At 37.6% G+C, this 23513-nt stretch overlaps 2 protein-coding genes across 6 annotated transcripts in view; one reads left to right on the forward strand and one right to left on the reverse strand.

The window, feature by feature from the left end:
• The window catches only part of RTN4IP1 (reticulon 4 interacting protein 1), a 71446-nt gene extending 68722 nt beyond the window's left edge, over positions 1 to 2724 (reverse strand). Inside the window, exons 1-2 of one of the 5 annotated variants that reach the window (XM_077162548.1) lie at positions 2668 to 2716; positions 1990 to 2349 (exon numbers count right to left, since the gene is read on the reverse strand). In XM_077162548.1, coding sequence (XP_077018663.1) covers positions 1990 to 2266 — 277 coding nt within the window. In that variant the 5' untranslated portion in view covers positions 2267 to 2349; positions 2668 to 2716. Of the gene's footprint in view, positions 1 to 1989 lie in introns of all 5 variants that reach the window. The other 4 variants (XM_077162551.1, XM_077162549.1, XM_077162547.1 and 1 more) reach the window with 4 other exon arrangements.
• A 52-nt stretch (positions 2725 to 2776) lies between these two features.
• QRSL1 (glutaminyl-tRNA amidotransferase subunit QRSL1) overlaps positions 2777 to 23513 on the forward strand; it is a 58335-nt gene continuing 37598 nt past the window's right edge. The window contains exons 1-4 of the mRNA XM_077162546.1: positions 2777 to 2925; positions 15650 to 15809; positions 16122 to 16220; positions 17234 to 17330. Coding sequence (XP_077018661.1) covers positions 2902 to 2925; positions 15650 to 15809; positions 16122 to 16220; positions 17234 to 17330 — 380 coding nt within the window. The 5' untranslated portion in view covers positions 2777 to 2901. The remainder of the gene's footprint in view (positions 2926 to 15649; positions 15810 to 16121; positions 16221 to 17233; positions 17331 to 23513) is intronic.

The raw sequence follows: 23513 nt of genomic DNA on the forward strand, positions 1-23513 counted from the left end.
GATTACTTATATGAAGCACTGAAATAGAGTTGACATAGCTTCTTCAAGGAACTTACAAAGACAATGAAAACAACATACTGCTCATTGCATATAACCCTATCATTTAAAGATCCTATAAAAACTAAATTATCTTCATGCCCAATGTAAAAGGAATAAAGTATTTAAAATATGTCCAACTAATCTGACTTAATAAATCCAAAATATTATCAGTTCTACATGTAATCTATAAGTTTATGAGACTGTACGTATTTTTTGTTCTAAATCATTGAAACCCAGTGTGTATTTTACACTGACTGCGTCTGACAGTTCAGACTAGAAATATTTCAGTAGCTCAGCAGTCACATGTGGCTAGTGGCTACCATATAGGACAGCACAGGTTTAGAAGTATTCACTAAGTTAATAATAGCAATAAAAAAGTTGGAATCAAAGGACCTAAGGCAATGAAACCAGACTTTATTTCCCAGAAGTTCTCCAAGTTTAGTAGGTCCAAAGACCTTTTCAAGGAGTCTTAAGAGGTCCTCTCTGTTCCAACTCCCTATCAGTGCAAGACTGGCTTTTCTCAACATACTGAATGAATGAGTAGATATGAAAATCTAGCTGTCTTATTAAACCAATAAAGAGACATGCTAAGGTGTTTAAAAAAAAGCCACTCTTCTCACTCATTTTTTTGCTTATTTTGGAAAATGCAGTAATTTTTCACTGTAATCTCTTTGAAGACAGATCCCATGCTCTCACAACTGCTACCTGTTCCAATGCTTCACTTGTGCTTTTCCTATGTCATTTTATATGTTTATTCTGATTTAATTTTGTGATATTAACATAAGTTCACTTGTATCTATTAACAAATAAATATTTTCAAATTTGTTTTTATTTCTAAAAAGGTAAATATCCATAGCTATAACTCACATAAACAAAAGCTCCATAATTTTTAAGAGTGTAAAGAAGTCCTAGGACTAAAATATTTGATAATTATTGCCCTAGACCATCACACGACTCCTGGAAAAAAAGAGGAAGAAATAAAAAGAAGTCAACGTCTCAACATTCTCCTTCTTTGCCTATCAGTTCCAAAAAATAGTCCATTCTATCATTAACCTATATTTGAGCAGATATATACACAAATAATTTAATTCATACATGGTTTGCACATTAGAGGCAAATGTAAACTATGTGTTGTCAAGGCAATCTGTTGAGAAGTAGAACTATAGGACTATACCCACAAGCACTTCAAAACACAGACCCACTGTTAGATTAAACTGCATATGGCAGCTTACTTAAAACACTGAGGTTAAATGACCAATCATCCCAAAAGATGTTTTTGATTGCTTCAGAAGTTGGATGGATTCCCAGTAGCAAAACTGACAATATTTTTGTCAATGTTTTCCCAAATTAGATTCACAAAGAGCAATCAACCTTTTCAGCACTTCCATAAATATAAAAACTGCATTAGTTTATGTTTAAGGCCCATAATGCTCTTCAAGCTTTGTTAATAACCCCCAACAGAATTTGAGATACCATTCCTATTTTGGGTGGCGCATAACCAGAAGAATACAACAGCAGAAATTAGAAAAGTCCATATTCTATACATGTGTTCTTTTGCTTTGCCCATTGGACCAATAAAAGACGCTTTATGCCAACTCTGAAACAATGTGAAAGCATAAGGTTATCCAATAACTGTGCTTGACCTTGGATATCAGAAATTCCCAGCAGAGTATGCCAGAAAGCTGCAAGCGTAACTCTAAAGCCCCAATTTATGTGGCATGGAAGCAATCCGAGCCCATATTTTGTAAAAGATTAAAGTGTACCATAGACATTGCAACATCAACATTTTCAGAAACAATATGTTCTGAGCTACGGTCAGAAATCTAAACAATTCCGTTGTGTTGACTACAAAATTGTAGTCAAATAAATCTTTTAAGCTGAGTCTCTGATGAAATTCTCTGGAGCTAAAAGAAAAAAATAGGTAGTGAAGAAAGTCTTTTGAAAACTTACTTCTCATATTAACATCTATAGGATTTACACTCGCAGCGTGGACTTTAATAATGACTTCATTTGGATAGTGTATGATAGGTAACATCATGTTCTCAGTGAATCGCAGCACTTCATTCTTCCCATATTTATCTATCACCCAAGCGGGCATGACAGTACTCCTTGGAGAGGTAGTACTAATCTTTCTAACTACTGAAGACTTTTGTACAAATGTACTTCTCCAGAAACAAACCGCAGTACACACGTTTCTTCTAAGCACACAGATCTTCAGAAATTCCATCTTATAACAGTGGTTGAATTGCACATCTCAATTAAAACGCACTTGGATTGGATCAAACTTTCACCCTTGAATTCCGTCAATTTCTGCCAAACCAACAGTCAATTTTATACATGAGCATTCAATCAAAAAGGAGGCTACTCTAATAGAGCAAGTGAAGGAAGGAGAATATAGAATTATCTCGCTTTTAGCATCTGAAATGCTCCAGTCAGCATAATGTCCATTCTTCCCTCCTCACACCTTCCACCTCTTTAAAAAACATAGCGACAAAAACAACAACCACCACCAAAATACGGAACCCCTAAAACCCCGCTCTGTTTCTGGGGCCTTCGACCGGACAAGCAGACACAACTCGCGTTCCGCACGCCACAAAGATACAGACGCTCCCCGGTTCCCACCACGACCTTAGCCCAGAGTCTCCTTGCAAGCCAGCTCTTCCCTGCCTGGGGACTTTGCAGAGAGAACCAATCATGTTCAAGATTCAAATCCCACGGCCGCAATTACACCAATCCAAGTAGTCGGTGCTGAAGGGCTCAGTGACGTTCAAAGATGGCTGCGCCCATGTAGTGGTAGCAGCATTGTCCTTTTTTTTTCTCCTAGTCACCGGTCCCTGTAGTGGCTGGCTGAGCCTTAAGACTATGCTGGGCCGGACCCTCCAAGAAGTGAGTGGGATTCGATTACTGAGGGCCTGCGGACGGAGGGAAGATGGGCGGAAAGGAGACCCGGGGCCTGGCCACGTATTGTGGTCAGTCTCGCCGCTCCCTTCAAGGGGCCGGGGAGGTCCGGAAATTTCGGAGTTAGGCTGTATATTCCGTGCCTGTTTTATTGTTGAGACCTCAGCAAGGAAGGGCTCTGCATGGCGGAGCCGTAGGATGGAAATGTTCACCTGCCTTTCGGGGCTAAAAGTTTCCTCGTGCTTGGGTAAGGCTCCAGTTGGTTTCTCGGAAGGTTACCGGGATTTTATGGGTTCGTTGCAGTTGCCGACACTCGTCTGATGCAGTTCTTTTTGAAGAAGAGAACTAGTGGTGTGCAGAATCCGAAAGAGCAATTTGGGGCTTTTTTTTTTTTTTACCCCTTGATATAGTCACTCTGTAGGGCTCAGCTACCACTAAAAATACCAACGACTCCCTAATCCATATTTCTACTTCTTGAACATTATTTTGAACCCGAGCCTGTATTTATGAATGCTTTTTGGACATCACTTCTAAATGTCCCATAAGCACCTCAGACTCAGTTTATCTTAAGTTGAATTCATCTTTGTAACAGAATCACCCCTTTTCTCTCAACCCCCATCTTTAAAAAAAAACAAACACGAAACCTGATCTCCAGATCTTACTGAATTCTTAATATTCTCCTTTTAATGGTGCAACTGTTGTCTCACACAGTTGCCTGTCAGAAAACTGAAGTCCATCCTTAGGTTCTTCCTCATCGCTCACATCCAACTAAGCCCTGTTAATTCTGTCTTGTAACAATGTCTGGAATCTTTTCTCCCTTTATCCTGACTGCTCTGAGTTTATTCAGTTTTCCTCCCTCTCTGGCCCAGATCTCCCAAACTTTACAACTGCATGCTGGCTCACCATTATCAGAATCATCTGAGGCCCTTGTTAAACCCACTCAGAACTACTCGGACCTGCTAGTAAGGCCTGGAGTATTATGGTTTAACCAGGGCTCCAGGTGATTTCTATGGTGCAGAGGCTGAGGAGAATATATTTTTAAATAAATCGGGTTTAATTTTAAAGCAAGTTTGGGCCTTTAAAAAAAACAGATTGTGTTCTTCACTGACAGTATAGGTCAGATACTTAAGATGGTAAAACAATAATATATTTTTTGGTGGCGTAGAAGGGGAGAACTATTTATTTTAAAGCCTGTGGATTTGAAGTTCTCATAAATCATAACTTTCTAACAGGCTGCCATCCTGAAAAGGAAGAATTCCTAGGTGGAGATACAAAAGCAAGCTGAAAGGCAGAGTAGGTCCTCAAGAGTTTGGAGTTTAGGGAAGAGGTTAGGTCGGAGCATATAAATTGGCCAGTGGAGAAGGTAATTAAAGCTAAGTGCCTGAAGAGATCAGCCAGGAAATTGAGTGTAAAGAGAGATGGCCTACCTTTCAAACATTTAGAGGGCAACAGTGGAAGCAAAGCCAATGAAAGAGACTGGAAGAGACAGCCAGTAAGACAGGAAGAAAACCGTGATGTCCTGTAATACAAGAGATCATTTGTGTTGAATGTTGTTGAAAAGTACTGTTAAGATGAGGACTGAGTATTGTTGACTACTGGATTTTGGAATGTAAAGGTTACTGGGGATCTTGAGACACACTTTTTTTTAAAATTATTATTATTAATTAACGGAAAAAAAGAAATTAACCCAACATTTAGAAATCATACCATTCTACACATGCAATCAGTAATTCTTAACATCATCACATAGATGCATGATCATCGTTTCTTAGTACATTTCCATCAGTTTAGAAGAACTAGCGACACAACCGAAAAAGATATAGAATGTTAATATAGAGAAAAAAAAAGTAATAATAGTAAAAACAAAACAAAAGAAAACAAAAACCTGTAGCTCAGATGCAACTTCATTCAGTGTTTTAACATGATTACTTTACAATTAGGTATTATTGTGCCGTCCATTTTTTAGTTTTTGTATCTAGTCCTGTTGCACAGTCTGTATCCCAACAGCTCCAATTACCCATTATCTTACCCTGTTTCTAACTCCTGCTGGACTCTGTTACCAATGACATATTCCAAGTTTATTCTCGAATGTCGATTCACATCATTGAGACCATACAGTATTTGTCTTTTAGTTTTTGGCTAGACTCACTCAGCATAATGTTCTCTAGGTCCATCCATGTTATTACATGCTTCATAAGTTTATCCTGTCTTAAAGCTGCATAATATTTCATCGTATGTATATACCACAGTTTGTTTAGCCACTCGTCTGTTGATGGACATTTTGGCTGTTTCCATCTCTTTGCAATTGTAAATAACGCTGCTATAAATATTGGTGTGCAAATGTCCGTTTGAGTTTTTGCCCTTAATTCCTTTGAGTAGATTCCCAGCAATGGTATTGCTGGGTCGTATGGCAATTCTATATTCAGCTTTTTGAGGAACCGCCAAACTGCCTTCCACAGTGGTTGCACACTTTGACATTCCCACCAACAGTGGATAAGTGTGCCTCTTTCACCGCATCCTCTCCAGCACTTGTCATTTTCTGTTTTGTTGATAATGGCCATTCTGGGGGGTGTGAGATGATATCTCATTGTGGTTTTGATTTGCATTTCTCTAATGGCCAGGGACATTGAGCATCTCTTCATGTGCCTTTTGGCCATTTGTATTTCCTCTTCTGAGAGGTGTCTGTTCAAGTCTTTTTCCCATTTTGTAATTGGATTGGCTGTCTTTTTGTTGTTGAGTTGAACAATCTCTTTATGAATTCTGGATACTAGACCTTTATCTGATATGTCGTTTCCAAATATTGTCTCCCATTGTGTAGGCTGTCTTTCTACTTTCTTGATGAAGTTCTTTGAGGCACAAAAGTGTTTAATTTTGAGGAGCTCCCATTTATTTATTTCTTTCTTCAGTGCTCTTGCTTTGGGTTTAAGGTCCATAAAACCGCCTCCAATTGTAAGATTCATAAGATATCTCCCAACATTTTCCTCTAACTGTTTTATGGTCTTAGACCTAATGTTTAGATCTTTGATCCATTTTGAGTTAACTTTTGTGTAGGGTGTGAGATATGGGTCTTCTTTCATTCTTTTGCATATGGATATCCAGTTCTCTAGGCACCATTTATTGAAGAGACTGTTCTGTCCCAGGTGAGTTGGCTTGACTGCCTTATCAAAGATCAAATGTCCATAGATGAGAGGGTCTATATCTGAGCACTCTATTCGATTCCATTGGTTGATATATCTGTCTTTATGCCAATACCATGCTGTTTTGACCACTGTGGCTTCATAATATGCCTTAAAGTCCGGCATCGCGAGACCTCCAGCTTCATTTTTTTTCCTCAAGATGTTTTTAGCAATTCGGGGCACCCTGCCCTTCCAGATAAATTTGCTTATTGGTTTTTCTATTTCTGAAAAATAAGTTGTTGGGATTTTGATTGGCATTGCATTGAATCTGTAAATCAATTTAGGTAGGATTGACATCTTAACTATAGTTAGTATTCCAGTCCATGAACACGGTATGCCCTTCCATCTATTTAGATCTTCTGTGATTTCTTTTAGCAATTTTTTGTAGTTGTCTTTATATAGGTTTTTTGTCTCTTTAGTTAGATTTATTCCTAGGTATTTTATTCTTTTAGTTGTAATTGTAAATGGGATTTGTTTCTTGATTTCCCCCTCCGCTTGTTCATTGCTAGTGTATAGAAATGCTACAGATTTTTGAATGTTGATCTTGTAACCTGCTACTTTGCTGTACTCATTTATTAGCTCTAGTAGTTTTGTTGTGGATTTTTCCGGGTTTTCGACGTATAGTATCATATCGTCTGCAAACAGTGATAGTTTTACTTCCTCGTTTCCAATTTTGATGCCTTGTATTTCTTTTTCTTGTCTAATTGCTCTGGCTAGAACCTCCAACACAATGTTGAATAATAGTGGTGATAGTGGACATCCTTGTCTTGTTCCTGATCTTAGGGGGAAAGTTTTCAATTTTTCCCCATTGAGGATGATATTAGCTGTGGGTTTTTCATATATTCCCTCTATCATTTTAAGGAAGTTCCCTTGTATTCCTATCCTTTGAAGTGTTTTCAACAGGAAAGGATGTTGAATCTTGTCAGATGCCTTCTCTGCATCAATTGAGATGATCATGTGATTTTTCTGCTTTGATTTGTTGATATGGTGTATTACATTAATTGATTTTCTTATGTTGAACCATCCTTGCATACCTGGGATGAATCCTACTTGGTCATGATGTATAATTCTTTTAATGTGTTGTTGGATACGATTTGCTAGAATTTTATTGAGGATTTTTGCATCTATATTCATTAGAGAGATTGGCCTGTAGTTTTCTTTTTTTGTAATATCTTTGCCTGGTTTTGGTATGAGGGTGATGTTGGCTTCATAGAATGAATTAGGTAGTTTTCCCTCTGCTTCGATTTTTTTGAAGAGTTTGAGGAGAGTTGGTACTAATTCTTTCTGGAATGTTTGATAGAATTCACATGTGAAGCCGTCTGGTCCTGGACTTTTCTTTTTAGGAAGCTTTTGAATGACTAATTCAATTTCTTTACTTGTGATTGGTTTGTTGAGGTCATCTATGTCTTCTTGAGTCAAAGTTGGTTGTTCATGTCTTTCCAGGAACCTGTCCATTTCATCTAAATTGTTGTATTTATTAGCGTAAAGTTGTCCATAGTATCCTGTTATTACCTCCTTTATTTCTGTGAGGTCAGTAGTTATGTCTCCTCTTCCATTTCTGATCTTATTTATTTGCATCCTCTCTCTTCTTCTTTTTGTCAATCTTGCTAAGGGCCCATCAATCTTATTGATTTTCTCTTAGAACCAACTTCTGGCCTTATTGATTTTCTCTATTGTTTTCATGTTTTCAATTTCATTTATTTGTGCTCTAATCTTTGTTATTTCTTTCCTTTTGCTTGCTTTGGGGTTAGCTTGCTGTTCTTTCTCCAGTTCTTCCAAATGGATAGTTAATTCCTGAATTTTTGCCTTTTCTTCTTTTCTGATATAGGCATTTAGAGCAATAAATTTCCCTCTTAGCACTGCCTTTGCTGCGTCCCATAAGTTTTGATATGTTGTGTTTTCATTTTCATTCGCCTCGAGGTATTTGCTAATTTCTCTAGCAATTTCTTCTTTGACCCACTCGTTGTTTCGGAGTGTGTTGTTGAGCCTCCACGTATTTGTGAATATTCTGGCACTCTGCCTATTATTGATTTCCAACATCATTCCTTTATGGTCCGAGAAAGTGTTGTGTAAGATTTCAATCTTTTTATATTTGTTAAGACTTGCTTTGTGACCCAGCATATGGTCTATTTTTGAGAATGATCCATGAGCACTTGAGAAAAAGGTGTATCCTGCTGTTGTGGGATGTAATGTCCTATAAATGTCTATTAAGTCTAGTTCATTTATAGTAATATTCAGATTCTCTATTTCTTTGTTGATCTTCTGTCTAGATGTTCTGTCCCTTGATGAGAGTGGTGAGTTGAAGTCTCCAACTATTATAGTATATGAGTCTATTTCCCTTTTCAGTGTTTGCAGTGTATTCCTCACGTATTTTGGGGCATTCTGGTTCGGTGCGTAAATATTTATGATTGTTATGTCTTCTTGTTTAATTGTTCCTTTTATTAGTATATAGTGTCCTTCTTTGTCTCTTTTAACTGTTTTACATTTGAAGTCTAATTTGTTGGATATTAGTATAACCACTCCTGCTCTTTTCTGGTTGTTATTTGCATGAAATATCTTTTCCCAACCTTTCACTTTCAACCTATGTTTATCTTTGGGTCTAAGATGTGTTTCCTGTAGACAGCATATAGAAGGATCCTGTTTTTTAATCCATTCTGCCAATCTATGTCTTTTGATTGGGGAATTCAGTCCATTGACATTTAGTGTTATTACTGTTTGGATAATATTTTCCTCTAACATTTTGCCTTTTGTATTATATATATCATATCTGATTTTCCTTCTTTCTACACTCTTTTCCATATCTCTCTCTTCTGTCTTTTTGTATCTGACTCTAGTGCTCCCTTTAGTATTTCTTGCAGAGCTGGTCTCTTGGTCACAAATTCTCTCAGTGACTTTTTGTCTGAGAATGTTTTAATTTCTCCCTCATTTTTGAAGGATAATTTTGCTGGATATAGGAGTCTTGGTTGACAGTTTTTCTCTTTTAGTATTTTAAATATATCATCCCACTGTCTTCTAGCTTCCATGGTTTCTGCTGAGAAATCTACACATAGTCTTATTGGGTTTCCCTTGTATGTGATGGATTGTTTTTCTCTTGCTGCTTTCAAGATCCTCTCTTTCTCTTTGACCTTTGACATTCTAACTAGTAAGTGTCTTGGAGAACGCCTATTTGGGTCTAATCTCTTGGGGTGCACTGCACTTCTTGGATCTGTAATTTTAGGTCTTTCATAAGAGTTGGGAAATTTTCAGTGATGATTTCTTCCATTAGTTTTTCTCCTCCTTTTCCCTTCTCTTCTCCTTCTGGGACACCCACAACACGTATATTTGTGCGGTTCATATTGTCCTTGAGTTCCCTGATACCCTGTTCAAATTTTTCCATTCTTTTCCCAATAGTTTCTGTTTCTTTTTGGAATTCAGATGTTCCATCCTCCAAATCACTAATTCTATCTTCTGTCTCTTTAAATCTATCATTGTATGTATCCATTGTTTTTTTCCATCTTTTCTACTTTATCCTTCACTTCCAAAAGTTCTGTGATTTGTTTTTTCAGTTTTTCTATTTCTTCTTTTTGTTCAGCCCATGTCTTCTTCATGTCCTCCCTCAATTTCTCGATTTCCTTTTTGAAGAGGTTTTCCATTTCTGTTCGTATATTCAGCATTAGTTGTCTCAGCTCTTGTATCTCATTTGAACTATTGGTTTGTTCCTTTGACTGGGCCGTATTCTCAATCTTCTGAGCATGGACCGTTATCTTTTGCTGCTGGCATCTGGGCATTTAGTCAGGTTTCCCTGGGTGTCGGACCCAACAAGGTTGTAAGATTTTTCTGTGAAATCTCTGGGTTCTGTTTTTCTTATCCTGCCCAGTAGGTGGCGCTCGTGGCACACGTTTGTCTCACATGTTTGGAAAGGATCCCCCCGGTCACCGTTCTCCGCGGCCTGGGGATTTCCGATCCAATTCTCTCAGTTGGTTTAGGGGGCCGCGTGTGGTGGGGGTGTCAGCCGCCGCGGCTTGAGGGGACCCTGTGGCTCCTTTATTAATTCCCCTATTGGTGTTTGGTTGGACCCAGTCCCTGCCACTGTCGGAAATTCCCTCCTCTCCCTGGAGGGGTGTCAGTCGCCAGCCGCAGTGGGCCGGAGGCATTCGCTACTGTACCAGCAAGTCGCCCGCGGGGGAGGGGCGTCGGTCGCAGGCCACCACGGCCTGGGGAATTCGCCACCGGACCAGAAAGCCACCCGCGGGGGAGGGCCACCGCGGCTTGGGTAGCCCTCTGATCCGAGACTCGTAGGTGGACCAGGAAGCCGCCCGCAAAAGAGGGGCGCCGGCCGCCACGGCTTGGGAAACTTGCCTCTCCCAGACTCTCAGCCGGCCCGGGAAGGAGGGAGGGAGGAGCTCCGGCCGCCACAGCTGCCGCTGCTCGGGGGGTTGCGCGCCGCTCGGGGATCTCACCGCAGCCGAGTCTCGCAGTCAGACTAGCCAGTCCAGACTGGGGTATGCTGTGTGTCCATTCCCTGCCGTGGCCCCGGGAGCTGTTCTGCACTGTTTCTGTTCACCTAGTAGTTGCTCTGGAGGAGGAACTAAGACGCACGTACCTTACTAAGCCGCCATCTTGGCCCCGCCTCCGAGACACTCTTTTATGTAGCAGTGAAGACAAAATCCTGAATGTAGTGGTTCAAAGAGAATAGGTACCACTAGGCTGGGCAATGAACCCTTAAGAACATTCCTGTGCCATCAGCGTTTATTGGAAAGGTAGTTATTTTCCTAAGTAAACCTCTGATATTATCTGTAAAGTTAATAAAAGTGATCCCCACTTATTATAGAGGAGTGACTATCATAATGTCTTGCACAGACAAGTAGTGGTTAAGAGCATAAGCTTTGGAAGCAAGACAGGTCTTGGTTTGAATCTTAGCTCTGCCACTTTCTAACTATGTGACCTAAAACAACTTCAGTTTTTTTCATCTGTAAAATGGAGATAACTTTTCAGTGTGAACAAATATAAAGCATTTAATATGATGTCTAAAAGTAAATACTAAAAGTAAATACTAGCTATTGACATTAATTTTGTTAGGGGACAAAATTACTAAATTATATTTATTTACAACTTTCCCTTTCCTGAGTTTCTAAGAAGACTGGTTCCTGAGGAAGATGATGTAATTTTTCTAAGGAGGTATATTAGTTTTTTCTTGCATAACAAATTGGTACAAACTTTGGCTTAAAGCAAAATAGATTTATTATCACAATTCCATGGGTCATGAGTGGACACGAGAGAAGCTGACTTTTCTCTTAGGGTCTCACAAGGCTGAAATCTCATCTGAATCTTAGGGGGTCCTCTTCTAAACTTATTCAGGTTGTTGGCAGAATTTGTTTCCTTGTGGTTGAAGGACTGAGGTCCCTGTTTTCTTGCTTGCTGTTGTCTGGGAGTTGCCATTCACAGTTCATTCATAGCCACACAGACCCTCCATGGACGCTTTACAACATGGATGTTTGCTTTCTTTCAAGTCAGCATAAGTACATCTCTGTTGTGCCCTATAACTTTTAAGGGCTCACTTGGTGACATGAGGCCAACCCAGAGTAATATCCCTTTTTTATTAACTCAAAGTCAACTTAAGTCTTTGATTATATATGCAGAATCCCCTTACCGTATAACATAATCACCAGCGTGATATCCATCATATTCACAGATGTCATCCAAAAGGAAAGGTATCGTAGGTGTGTGAGGATCCCGTCTTAGAATTCTGCGTACCACAGGGGCTAGTTGGAGATGCAGATGAGAAGAAACAGATAACCACAGAGCATATGAGGACACAGAGTGTTGGTAGACAATTTCCCTTATTATTTCCATATTGCCATGGGATAGGCTTACCTGTATACCTCTGTCTCTTCAAGTTTTGGTTTTTTGCTAGTTGTGATTCTTTCTACCAGCCTACCACTGTCCTTTTCTTCCCACTTCATATTTGAAGAAGAGATTTGGGTACCTTCTAAAAGGACTGAAATAAATGTCTAAAGAACTTTTATAAGAAATTTTGCTATGTGGCCTGTAAAATCTCCTTCTCGATGTCCTCAAATGACTTCAGTAAAGACTTATTTTAGTTTTCAAGAGGAGGGAAGGAAAAAGAAAACAGAATGAGAGATGAAGACATGGAACCATTGAATACAGACATAATTTGGGGGGAATTTTGCCTTAAGAGAACAGAGAAACTGGAAAGTAGAGGAGGAAGTAGAGGAAGATTTGAGGCCTTGGGAGGGTATATTTAAGATGGGAGGTAATCCAGCATGTTTTAATGCTCAAAAGTATGATCCAACAGAGAGGAATAAATTGATGCAGGAGAGAGAGGAGTGAGATGAGATGGGGTCCAAAACACAGGTGGCAGGATTGACCTTGGATAGGAACACAGGCAGCTCATTATTGTTTAATAGGACAGAGGCAGAGTATATAGGTATAGTTGCAGGCAAGTTGGTAGATTTGATAGAAGACAGTGTTGTCTTCTAATTGTTTCTATTTTCTTAAGAGCATGGACCAAAAGTGAAGTAGTGAGGGTTGTTGGAGATTAGAGGAGAGAGGAGAAAGTGTGAAGTAGTCTTCTGGGAAAATAGAGCAGCAATTTGACCAAAGTAGTAGTAGGGTTGCTGGGTAGCTGTGTAGGGCCATAAATTTAAAGTGAAATCAGTTAGCATAATGGCCTATTTACTCAAGCCATATTTAGCCATAGACACAGTATAGGCCAGGTTAGGTTTTACCTATGGAAGGATAGAGGAGCAAGAGAGTTGAGACCATATGCAAGGAAGTGATTGTAGTAGTAAATTATGGAATTTAAGCTGCATAAGAAGTGAAGTAAAGACATGAAGGGGTTATGATGAATGACAAAGTGATGTGTGGGGGTCTGTGGCACATAAGTCAATGTAGGGTCAAAGAACTATGTGTAGTTGGAGACCGTAGATGATGTCAGAAAATGGGATGACTAAAATTGAAATTTGGGAGATTATTCAGATATTGGTAATAAGGTTGTCCCCAGCCATGACCAAGGAAGTTGGTGACTGGGGTGAGGTAAAGGAAATGTCATAGGAAGTGAGGAAGTCAAGGAACTGAGAAGCCAGATTTCTGTCTATATGAACTTGGAGTTTGAGGGCGACAAAAATGAAAACAGGAGCCACAGTAAAGAAGATTATGGTGAGTTAGGTGCCAAAATCTTCAATGAGTGACAGTGCCAGCAAGATTGTAGATTAAGACACCAGGGAGAGTGATACAAGTTCCCGGAAAGCATGTGTTTCAGATGAACTGTGATTTCTGAGAGAAGAGCAAGGAGAAGAGCTTTGAAAGGCACTGAGGAACTAGAAGGACATCTGCCTGTACCCCCCTCACCTCCACCAGACATTATGGTACAGCAAAGGTAGGAGAAAAAATAGAATCTGAGCGGAGGTAGGAGAAAACATTCTCTTGAGAAAGCTGCAAGAGAAGCACTGGCCACAAGGAAATGCCTTGTTTCCTTTAGAGAAAAGAAGGTAATGAGAATTTTGTTTTAAAGAAAATGTCTTCAGTTGACTTTCTCTTATTCAAATATGACAGCCTTCAGTTTTGCCCCATGGAAGCCATACTGTTTATATGCTCAGTCCTTTCTAGCTATTTAATATCTTTTAAATCTTTTCACTGTGTTTCACTTCTCTTCTCCAATTGCCTTATTAATTCTCAAATCTGGATTTTCTACAAATGGTCCTAATAAAGGTCAGCATTATTTGAAAGTGTGCTCCTAAACAACATCATTTCTTACCATTCTAACCACCATTGTGACTTGTTAGCCCTTATTTTCCTACCAGTTGATAAGTCAGAAAGCAGCTTAAGGATAATGGGCATTAAGGAACTTAAGGAAAATCAAGAAAGGAGAGAAGTTGGTAGACAGTTTCCCTTATTATTTCCATATTGCCATGGGATAGGCTTACCTGTATACCTCTGTCTCTTCAAGCTTTGGTTTTTTGCTGCTTCTGATTCTTTCCACCAGCCTACCACTGTCCTTTTCTTCCCACTTCATATTTACAGTATTAGAATACACTGTTGTCGTTTATTTCTTTCCAGCTCCTTTCTTCTGAAGCGTTTACATTTCATAGAAACTTTTTAACAGAAATATCCTCCTCCGTCCTCCTTTCTGCCAAGCCTCGCTGCCCTTCCACATCCCTAAATCACTCCCTGCAACCTCCCCATGGCAGTTCCTTTTTCTCTTATTCTTTAGCATTAGGGGTACTGTCTATGGCCTATTCCCACTGCTTTTCTCATTTAAAACCCTCAGCCCTAAGAAAGCCATTGCTTTGATGATTTATTCAATAGCAGAGAGCAGATCATTTGCAGATTTTCACTTCAAATGCAAACTCCTGTTGCTTGATGTGTATGGGACAGCCCAGGTGAAGAAGCAGTCAATTTGGAAAACAAAAAAAGCTTTGAGTAGTGTAGAGATAGAAATGGTGAGGAGCATGGGTTATGATGTCACCTCTACCTTTTACTGTTTGTGTGACTCTGGACAGATCACTTAACCCCACTGAGCCTCAGTTTCCTCATCTATAAGATGAGGTTAATAAGGTGGGCAACAGTGGCACAGTGGCAGAGTTCTTGCCTGCTATGTTGGAGACCTGGGTTGGATTCCCAGTGCCTGCCCATAAAAAAAAGAGGTTAATAATACCCAACGTACGTGGTTATAAGGATTAAATGAAGTAATAGCACATATAAAGCAACAATGCCTGGCTCTTGGTTAATATTCAACAAGTGTTACTCCTTTCCCATCTCTCTTGTCTCTAAGGTCCATCTTTTCCAACTCTTTTTTTATAAAATCTCTAAAGCTTTGATATCTTTGACTTTTTGTTATTCGTTCCTTTGATCTGATTCGCAACTATGTATTATTACTTTCCGTGGTAAATGTGAGACAGCCATAATTTCAGCTCAGGCCTCCATATGCATATACTTTCAATATACAGGTTCTAGTCACTTGTAGTGCAGATTATTTTAATGCTTTCAAAAGCAGGATCCGAGAAGAGTTGGTATTTAGTTTGTATTTGAAGCCGTATTTTATAATCATTTCTCTTAATTCACAGAAACTCTTGCTTGAATTATACAATAGATATATAGATCATCTTAGAGCTGTAAAGTCCTGCAGTGCCTTGTCCAGTTCAGGTCTCTCTTTTTTTATTCTGGTCTGCCTGTTTTGCCCTGAGCTACCCTTTGATATCATCTACCCTAACCATACCTTTACTCATACTGGGCCTGTACTTCCCCTGAACAGAAAGACTTACCTAAACTATTGCATTTGTTTGTATAAACATTACAAAGCAACATAGCTAGGGAGCTAAAAATCATGCACTCTTTCTTACCCTCAAACTGATCAATGCATTGCCCTTCTTTCACCACCCTAAGTGTATGGTCGATAGGGTCTCTTCATTTCAATACCAAGCCTCATGTCAAAATGTTGTGCTTAACCACTCTCTCCATGCACCCCTGCCCTGCCATCATAAAATTTGAAACTTTTACAGTTGTGGTAAAATGTTTTTGAATCCTGTGTACTGTAGGTTTCTGCAGCACTGAAACAAGGCCAAATTACTCCAACAGAGCTCTGTCAAAAATGTCTCTCCCTTATCAAGAAGACCAAATTTCTAAATGCTTACATTACTGTATCAGAAGAGGGGGCCTTAAAGCAAGCTGAAGAATCAGAAAAAAGATATGAGAAAGGTAAATCATTTTTAATTACACTTAATTGTTATACCTCCAGAAAAAGAGTTTAGTTGAATATAGCAGTCAGTATTTGGCAAGTGAAGCTTTTAACTTAAAACCTGCCCTCATTTAAAGACTTGCCATGAGATATTTTTTAAAAAGTGTAATGGATATGTGATGCTTTACAATGTTCAACTATAATAATTTCTAACTTAAATTTGATTTCTTAAGTATGTTTGACAAAACTAATAGTTATTGTAATATATAATAGTAATATATCTATATTTTAAACTATTATCTCCTATATTGCTTTTATGCCTTTTAACACAGGTCAGTCACTTGGAGATTTAGATGGAATTCCTGTTGCGGTAAAAGACAACTTTAGCACATTTGGCATTGAGACAACATGTGCATCAAACATGCTGAAAGGTAAAATAACTGATCAGAGCACTAATAAAACCCTAAAATTCCAAGATGACCTCAGACTGTATCTTCCAAGGAAATACATAGGATGAATATTATCTTTTTTCCTATTTGCTCTTTCACAATGCAAGCATTCTTCACAGGTAGGCCAGCTTAACGAACAATTCGAAAGCTAATTAGGAAGTTGGAGACAATTCCTGATCATCGCAGATACACAATAGGTGCCCTTTAACTACAGCTCATTGATAATATGGGAATAGGTAGGAAGTGGCTAGCATTACCATTCTTATCCATCCCTTGAGGATGATGTGGTAATTTATTAGCATCCACCATGCAGGTATTTTTTATTCCCTGACTCTTACTCTTTTAATACTGGGTATAGGGATACCCACTGTTATCCTCCACAGTTTGGTAGACCAAATGGAAGCATGTTTATCAAGATGTTTGGATCCACGGAAGGAAAGAGAAATGGAAAAAGGTTCTCCAGAGTACTACAGGTGGAATATGCCTCAGGTTCATGTGATAGGTGAACTGTTGTTGATTGTTTTGGAATATATGCTACAATTTTTTCAGTAGATTTTCATTGAGAATAAAAATCTATTTCTAACAGAAAACACATAAAAATTACTTTGTGGTATACCTTCATCTGAGAAGAAAAAGTAGAGTATAATGAAAAAAAATTTTTTTGATTAGTTTCAAATGAATTAGGTACATCATTGTGATGCATATTTTGTTGTACTGACTTTAAAGTCAATGTTTTTAGATTATAAAAATAGTGAATAGTACAGACTATCTTTGGAAAAAAATATGGCAGTAGAGAAAATTAGCTTTTTTTTTCCTTTTTTTAAATTAACTTCTGAAAGAAGTACAACCTCAACTTATTACTCAAATTAGGAATAATTAACACATATAAATATGCATGATTTGCTAAACAGTTTAAAATCTTGTGTGTTCTTTGCATATGATTTACATGTTCACTGATTTCTCTCCTGCAATAAAGATGATGAATTTATTTTCAGGTTATGTGCCACCTTATAATGCTACAGTAGTTCAGAAGTTGTTGGATCAGGGAGCTCTACTTATGGGAAAAACAAATTTAGATGAGTTTGCTATGGGGTAAGTAAAATTGAACTTGCCTTCTCTTACAGTTCTTCCATCTGTGTCTTTAATTTTATTAATTGTAGGTACCTAAAAGCAGTGAGATGATTTCTTAAGGAAATGCCAGTTTCTCAGTCCCTGTGTGAGATTGTATTTGGTTGTCAAATTGTTATACAATCATACCTCATTTTGGTTTTGGTGTGCGTTTCCCTGGTCACTAATAATGTTACATCTTTTCATGTGTTTATTTTGCCACCCATATAGTCTAGTTCAGTGGAGTATCTGTTCACATCTTTTGCCTATTTCTTTATTGGGATAATTTGTCTTTTTATGGAGTTGTAAGAATTCTTCACATATTCTGTTTCAAGTCCATTATTGGATAATTTGTTATACAAATATTTTCTCCCATTCTGTGACTTCTCTTTTCGTTCTCTGAATATGCCTTTCAAAGAGCATAACCTCAAATTTTGATAAGGTTCAATTTATCAAATTTTCTTTTATACTTTATATTTTTTGTGTCCTAGATGAGAAATCTTTTTTTCTAACTCAAGGCCGTATTTTCTCTTATGTTTTCTCCTAGAAATTTTATAGTTTTATAGCTTGCATTTAGACTCTTGATCCATTTCAAGTTAATTTTTTGTTTGTTTTTTAACTCTTTTATTGTATAGTTAAATATACATACAAAGCATTGTAAACCTTGATGAACAAACATATATACAAAGCAAAGAAATAACAAAGCAATAGTTTTCAAAGCATTCTTCAACAAGTAGTTACAGGACAGATCTCAGAGTTTATCATGGGCTACCATATGATCCTCTCAGATTTTTCCTTCTAGCTGTTCTAGAATATAGGAGGCTAGAAGGCTTAAATATTTTTGTCACCACAATTGACTTTTTTTTCTTTCTTTTCAGTGCATAAGTGTCCCAATTTTTTCACATCCTCTCCAACATTTATGGTCTCCTGTTTGTTTAAGCGTAGCCATCGAGTTAATTTTTTTTTTTTTTTTTTTAGAAATCATACCATTCTACATATGCAATCAGTAATTCTTAACATCATCGCATAGATGCATGATCATCGTTTCTTAGTACATTTGCATTGGTTTAGAAGAACTAGCAACACAACAGAAAAACATATAGAATGTTAATATAGAGAAAAAATAAAAGTAATAATAATAGTAAAAAAAACAAAAACCTATAGCTCAGATGCAGCTTCATTCAGTATTTACATGATTACTTTACAATTAGGTATTATTGTGCCGTCCATTTTTGAGTTTTTGTATCTAGTCCTGTTGCACAGTCTGTATCCCTTCAGCTCCAATTACCCATTATCTTACCCTGTTTGTAACTCCTGCTGGACTCTGTTACCAATGACATATTCCAAGTTTATTCTCTAATGTCGGTTCACATCAGTGGGACCATACAGTATATGTCCTTTAGTTTTTGGCTAGACTCACTCAGCATAATATTCTCTAGGTCCATCCATGTTATTACATACTTCATAAGTTTATTCTGTCTTAAAGCTGCATAATATTCCATCGTATGTATATACCACAGTTTGTTTAGCCACTCGTCTGTTGATGGACGTTTTGGCTGTTTCCATCTCTTTGCAATTGTAAATAACGCTGCTATAAACATTGGTGTGCAAATGTCCATTTGTGTCTTTGCCCTTAAGTCCTTGGAGTAGATTCCCAGCAATGGTATTGCTGGGTTGTATGGCAATTCTATCTTCAACTTTTTGAGGAACCGCCAAACTGCCTTCCACAGTGGTTGCACCATTTGACAGTCCCACCAACAGTGGATAAGTGTGCCTCTTTCTCCGCATCCTCTCCAGCACTTGTCATTTTCTGTTTTGTTGATAATGGCCATTCTGGTGGGTGTGAGATGATATCTCATTGTGGTTTTGATTTGCATTTCTCTAATGGCCAGGGACATTGAGCATCTCTTCATGTGCCTTTTGGCCATTTGTATTTCCTCTTCTGATAGGTGTCTGTTCAAGTCTTTTTCCCATTTTGTAATTGGGTTGGCTGTCTTTTTGTTGTTGTTGAGTTGAACAATCTCTTTATAAATTCTGGATACTAGACCTTTATCTGATATGTCGTTTCCAAATATTGTCTCCCATTGTGTAGGCTGTCTTTCTACTTTCTTGATGAAGTTCTTTGATGCACAAAAGTGTTTAATTTTGAGAAGTTCCCATTTATTTATTTCCTTCTTCAGTGCTCTTGCTTTAGGTTTAAGGTCCATAAAACCGCCTCCAGTTGTAAGATTCGTAAGATATCTCCCTACATTTTCCTCTAACTGTTTTATGGTCTTAGACCTAATGTTTAGATCTTTGATCCATTTTGAGTTAACTTTTGTATAGGGTGTGAGATATGGGTCTTCTTTCATTCTTTTGCATATGGATATCCAGTTCTCTAGGCACCATTTATTGAAGAGATTGTTCTGTCCCAGGTGAGTTGGCTTGACTGCCTTATCAAAGATCAAATGTCCATAGATGAGAGGGTCTATATCTGAGCACTCTATTCGATTCCATTGGTCGAAATATCTATCTTTATGCCAATACCATGCTGTTTTGACCACTGTGGCTTCATAATATGCCTTCAAGTCCGGCATCGCGAGACCTCCAGCTTCGTTTTTTTTCCTCAAGATGTTTTTAGCAATTCGGGGCACCCTGCCCTTCCAGATAAATTTGCTTATTGGTTTTTCTATTTCTGAAAAATAAGTTGTTGGGATTTTGATTGGTATTGCATTGAATCTGTAAATCAATTTAGGTAGGCTTGACATCTTAACTATATTTAGTCTTCCAATCCATGAACACGGTATGCCCTTCCATCTATTTAGGTCTTCTGTGATTTCTTTTAGCAGTTTTTTGTAGTTTTCGTTATATAGTTTTTTTGTCTCTTTAGTTAAATTTATTCCTAAGTATTTTATTCTTTTAGTTGTAATTGTAAATGGGATTCGTTTCTTGATTTCCCCCACAGCTTGTTCATTACTAGTGTATAGAAATGCTACAGATTTTTGAATGTTGATCTTGTAACCTGCTACTTTGCTGTACTCATTTATTAGCTCTAGTAGTTTTGTTGTGGATTTTTCCGGGTTTTCGACGTATAGTATCATATCATCTGCAAACAGTGATAGTTTTACTTCTTCCTTTCCAATTTTGAAGCCTTGTATTTCTTTTTCTTGTCTAATTGCTCTGGCTAGAACCTCCAACACAATGTTGAATAATAGTGGTGATAGTGGACATTCTTGTCTTGTTCCTGATCTTAGGGGGAACGTTTTCAAATTTTCCCCATTGAGGATGTTATTAGCTGTGGGTTTTTCATATATTCCCTCTATCATTTTAAGGAAGTTCCCTTGTATTCCTATCTTTTGAAGTGTTTTCAACAGGAAAGGATGTTGAATCTTGTCAAATGCCTTCTGTGCATCAATTGAGATGATCATGTGATTTTTCTGCTTTGATTTGTTGATATGGTGTATTACATTAATTGATTTTCTTGTGTTGAACCATCTTTGCATACCTGGGATGAATCCTACTTGGTCATGATGTATAATTCTTTTTTTTTTTTTTTTTTTTTTCTTCACATCCTCGACAACACTTGAAATTGTCTATTGTTGTTGAGGTTTTTTTTTTTTTTTTTTATGAATTAAAAAAAGAATTAACAAAACAATTAGAAATCATTCCAATCTACATGTACAATCAGTAATTCTTAATAACATCACATAGTTGCATATTCATCATTTCTTAGTACATTTGCATCAATTTAGAAAAAGAAATAAAAAGACAACAGAATAAGAATTAAAACAATAATAGAAAGAAAAAAAACAAAAAAAACAAAAACAAAAAACCTATACCTCACATGCAGCTTCATTCAGTGTTTTAACATAATTGCATTACAATTGGGTAGTATTGTGCTGTCCATTTCTGAGTTTTTATATCCAGTCCCGTTGTACAGTCTGTATCCCTTCATCTCCAATTATCCCTTCTCTTTTTTTTTTTTTTTTTTAATTAACGGAAAAAAAGAAATTAACCCAACATTTAGAGATCATACCATTCTACACATGCAATCATTAATTCTTAACATCATCACATAGATGCATGATCATCATTTCTTAGTACATTTGCATTGGTTTAGAAGAACTAGCAACATAACCGAAAAAGATATAGAATGTTAGTATAGAGAAAAAAATAAAAGTAATAATAGTAAAATCAAAACAAAACAACACAAAACAAAACAAAAACCTATAGCTCAGATGCAGCTTCATTCAGTGTTTTAACATGATTACTTTACAATTAGGTATTATTGTGCTGTCCATTTTTGAGTTTTTGTATCTAGTCCTGTTGCACAGTCTGTATTCCTTCAGCTTCAATTACCCATTGTCTTACCCTGTTTCTAACTCCTGCTGAACTCTGTTACCAATGACATATTTCAAGTTTATTCTCGAATGTCCGTTCACATCAGTGGGACCATACAGTATTTGTCCTTTAGTTTTTGGTTGGATTCACTCAGCATAATATTCTCTAGGTCCATCCATGTTATTACATGGTTCATAAGTTTATCTTGTCTTAAAGCTGCATAATATTCCATCGTATGTATATACCACAGTTTGTTTAGCCACTCTTCTGTTGATGGAGATTTTGGCTGTTTCCATCTCTTTGCAATTGTAAATAATGCTGCTATAAACATTGGTGTGCAAATGTCCGTTTGTGTCTTTGCCCTTAAGTCCTTTGAGTAGATACCTAGCAATGGTATTGCTGGGTCGTATGGCAGTTCTATATTCAGCTTTTTGAGGAACCGCCAAACTGCCTTCCACAGTGGTTGCACCCTTTGACATTCCCACCAACAGTGAATAAGTGTGCCTCTTTCTCCGCATCCTCTCCAGCATTTGTCATTTTCTGTTTTGTTGATAATGGCCATTCTGGTGGGTGTGAGATGATATCTCATTGTGGTTTTGATTTGCATTTCTCTAATGGCCAGGGACATTGAGCATCTCTTCATGTGCCTCTTGGCCATCCGTATTTCCTCTTCTGAGAGGTGTCTGTTCAAGTCTTTTTCCCATTTTGTAATTGGGTTGGCTGTCTTTTTGTTGTTGAGATGAACAATCTCTTTATAAATTCTGGATACTAGACCTTTATCTGATATATCATTTCCAAATATTGTCTCCCATTGTGAAGGCTGTCTTTCTACTTTCTTGATGAAGTTCTTTGATGCACAAAAGTGTTTAATTTTGAGGAGTTCCCATTTATTTATTTCCTTCTTCAGTGCTCTTGCTTTAGGTTTAAGGTCCATAAAACCGCCTCCAGTTGTAAGATCCATAAGATATCTCCCAACATTTTCCTCTAACTGTTTTATGGTCTTAGACCTAATGTTTAGATCTTTGATCCATTTTGAGTTAACTTTTGTATAGGGTGTGAGAGATGGGTCTTCTTTCATTCTTTTGCATATGGATATCCAGTTCTCTAGGCACCATTTATTGAAGAGACTGCTCTGTCCCAGGTGAGTTGGCTTGACTGCCTTATCAAAGATCAAATGTCCATAGATGAGAGGGTCTATATCTGAGCACTCTATTCGATTCCATTGGTCGATATGTCTATCTTTATGCCAATACCATGCTGTTTTGACCACTGTGGCTTCATAATATGCCTTAAAGTCAGGCAGCGCGAGACCTCCAGCTTCGTTTTTTTTCCTCAAGATGTTTTTAGCAATTCGGGGCACCCTGCCCTTCCAGATAAATTTGCTTATTGGTTTTTCTATTTCTGAAAAATAAGTTGTTGGGATTTTGATTGGTATTGCATTGAATCTGTAAATCAATTTAGGTAGGCTTGACATCTTAACTATATTTAGTCTTCCAATCCATGAACACGGTATGCCCTTCCATCTATTTAGGTCTTCTGTGATTTCTTTTAGCAGTTTTTTGTAGTTTTCTTTATATAGGTTTTTTGTCTCTTTAGTTAAATTTATTCCTAGGTATTTTATTCTTTTAGTTGCAATTGTAAATGGGATTCGTTTCTTGATTTCCCCCTCAGCTTGTTCATTACTAGTGTATAGAAATGCTACAGATTTTTGAATGTTGATCTTGTAACCTGCTACTTTGCTGTACTCATTTATTAGCTCTAGTAGTTTTGTTGTGGATTTTTCCGGGTTTTCGACGTATAGTATCATATCGTCTGCAAACAGTGATAGTTTTACTTCTTCCTTTCCAA

This window comes from Tamandua tetradactyla, chromosome 5 (assembly GCF_023851605.1).
Source record: "Tamandua tetradactyla isolate mTamTet1 chromosome 5, mTamTet1.pri, whole genome shotgun sequence".
Taxonomy (NCBI): Eukaryota; Metazoa; Chordata; class Mammalia; order Pilosa; family Myrmecophagidae; genus Tamandua; species Tamandua tetradactyla.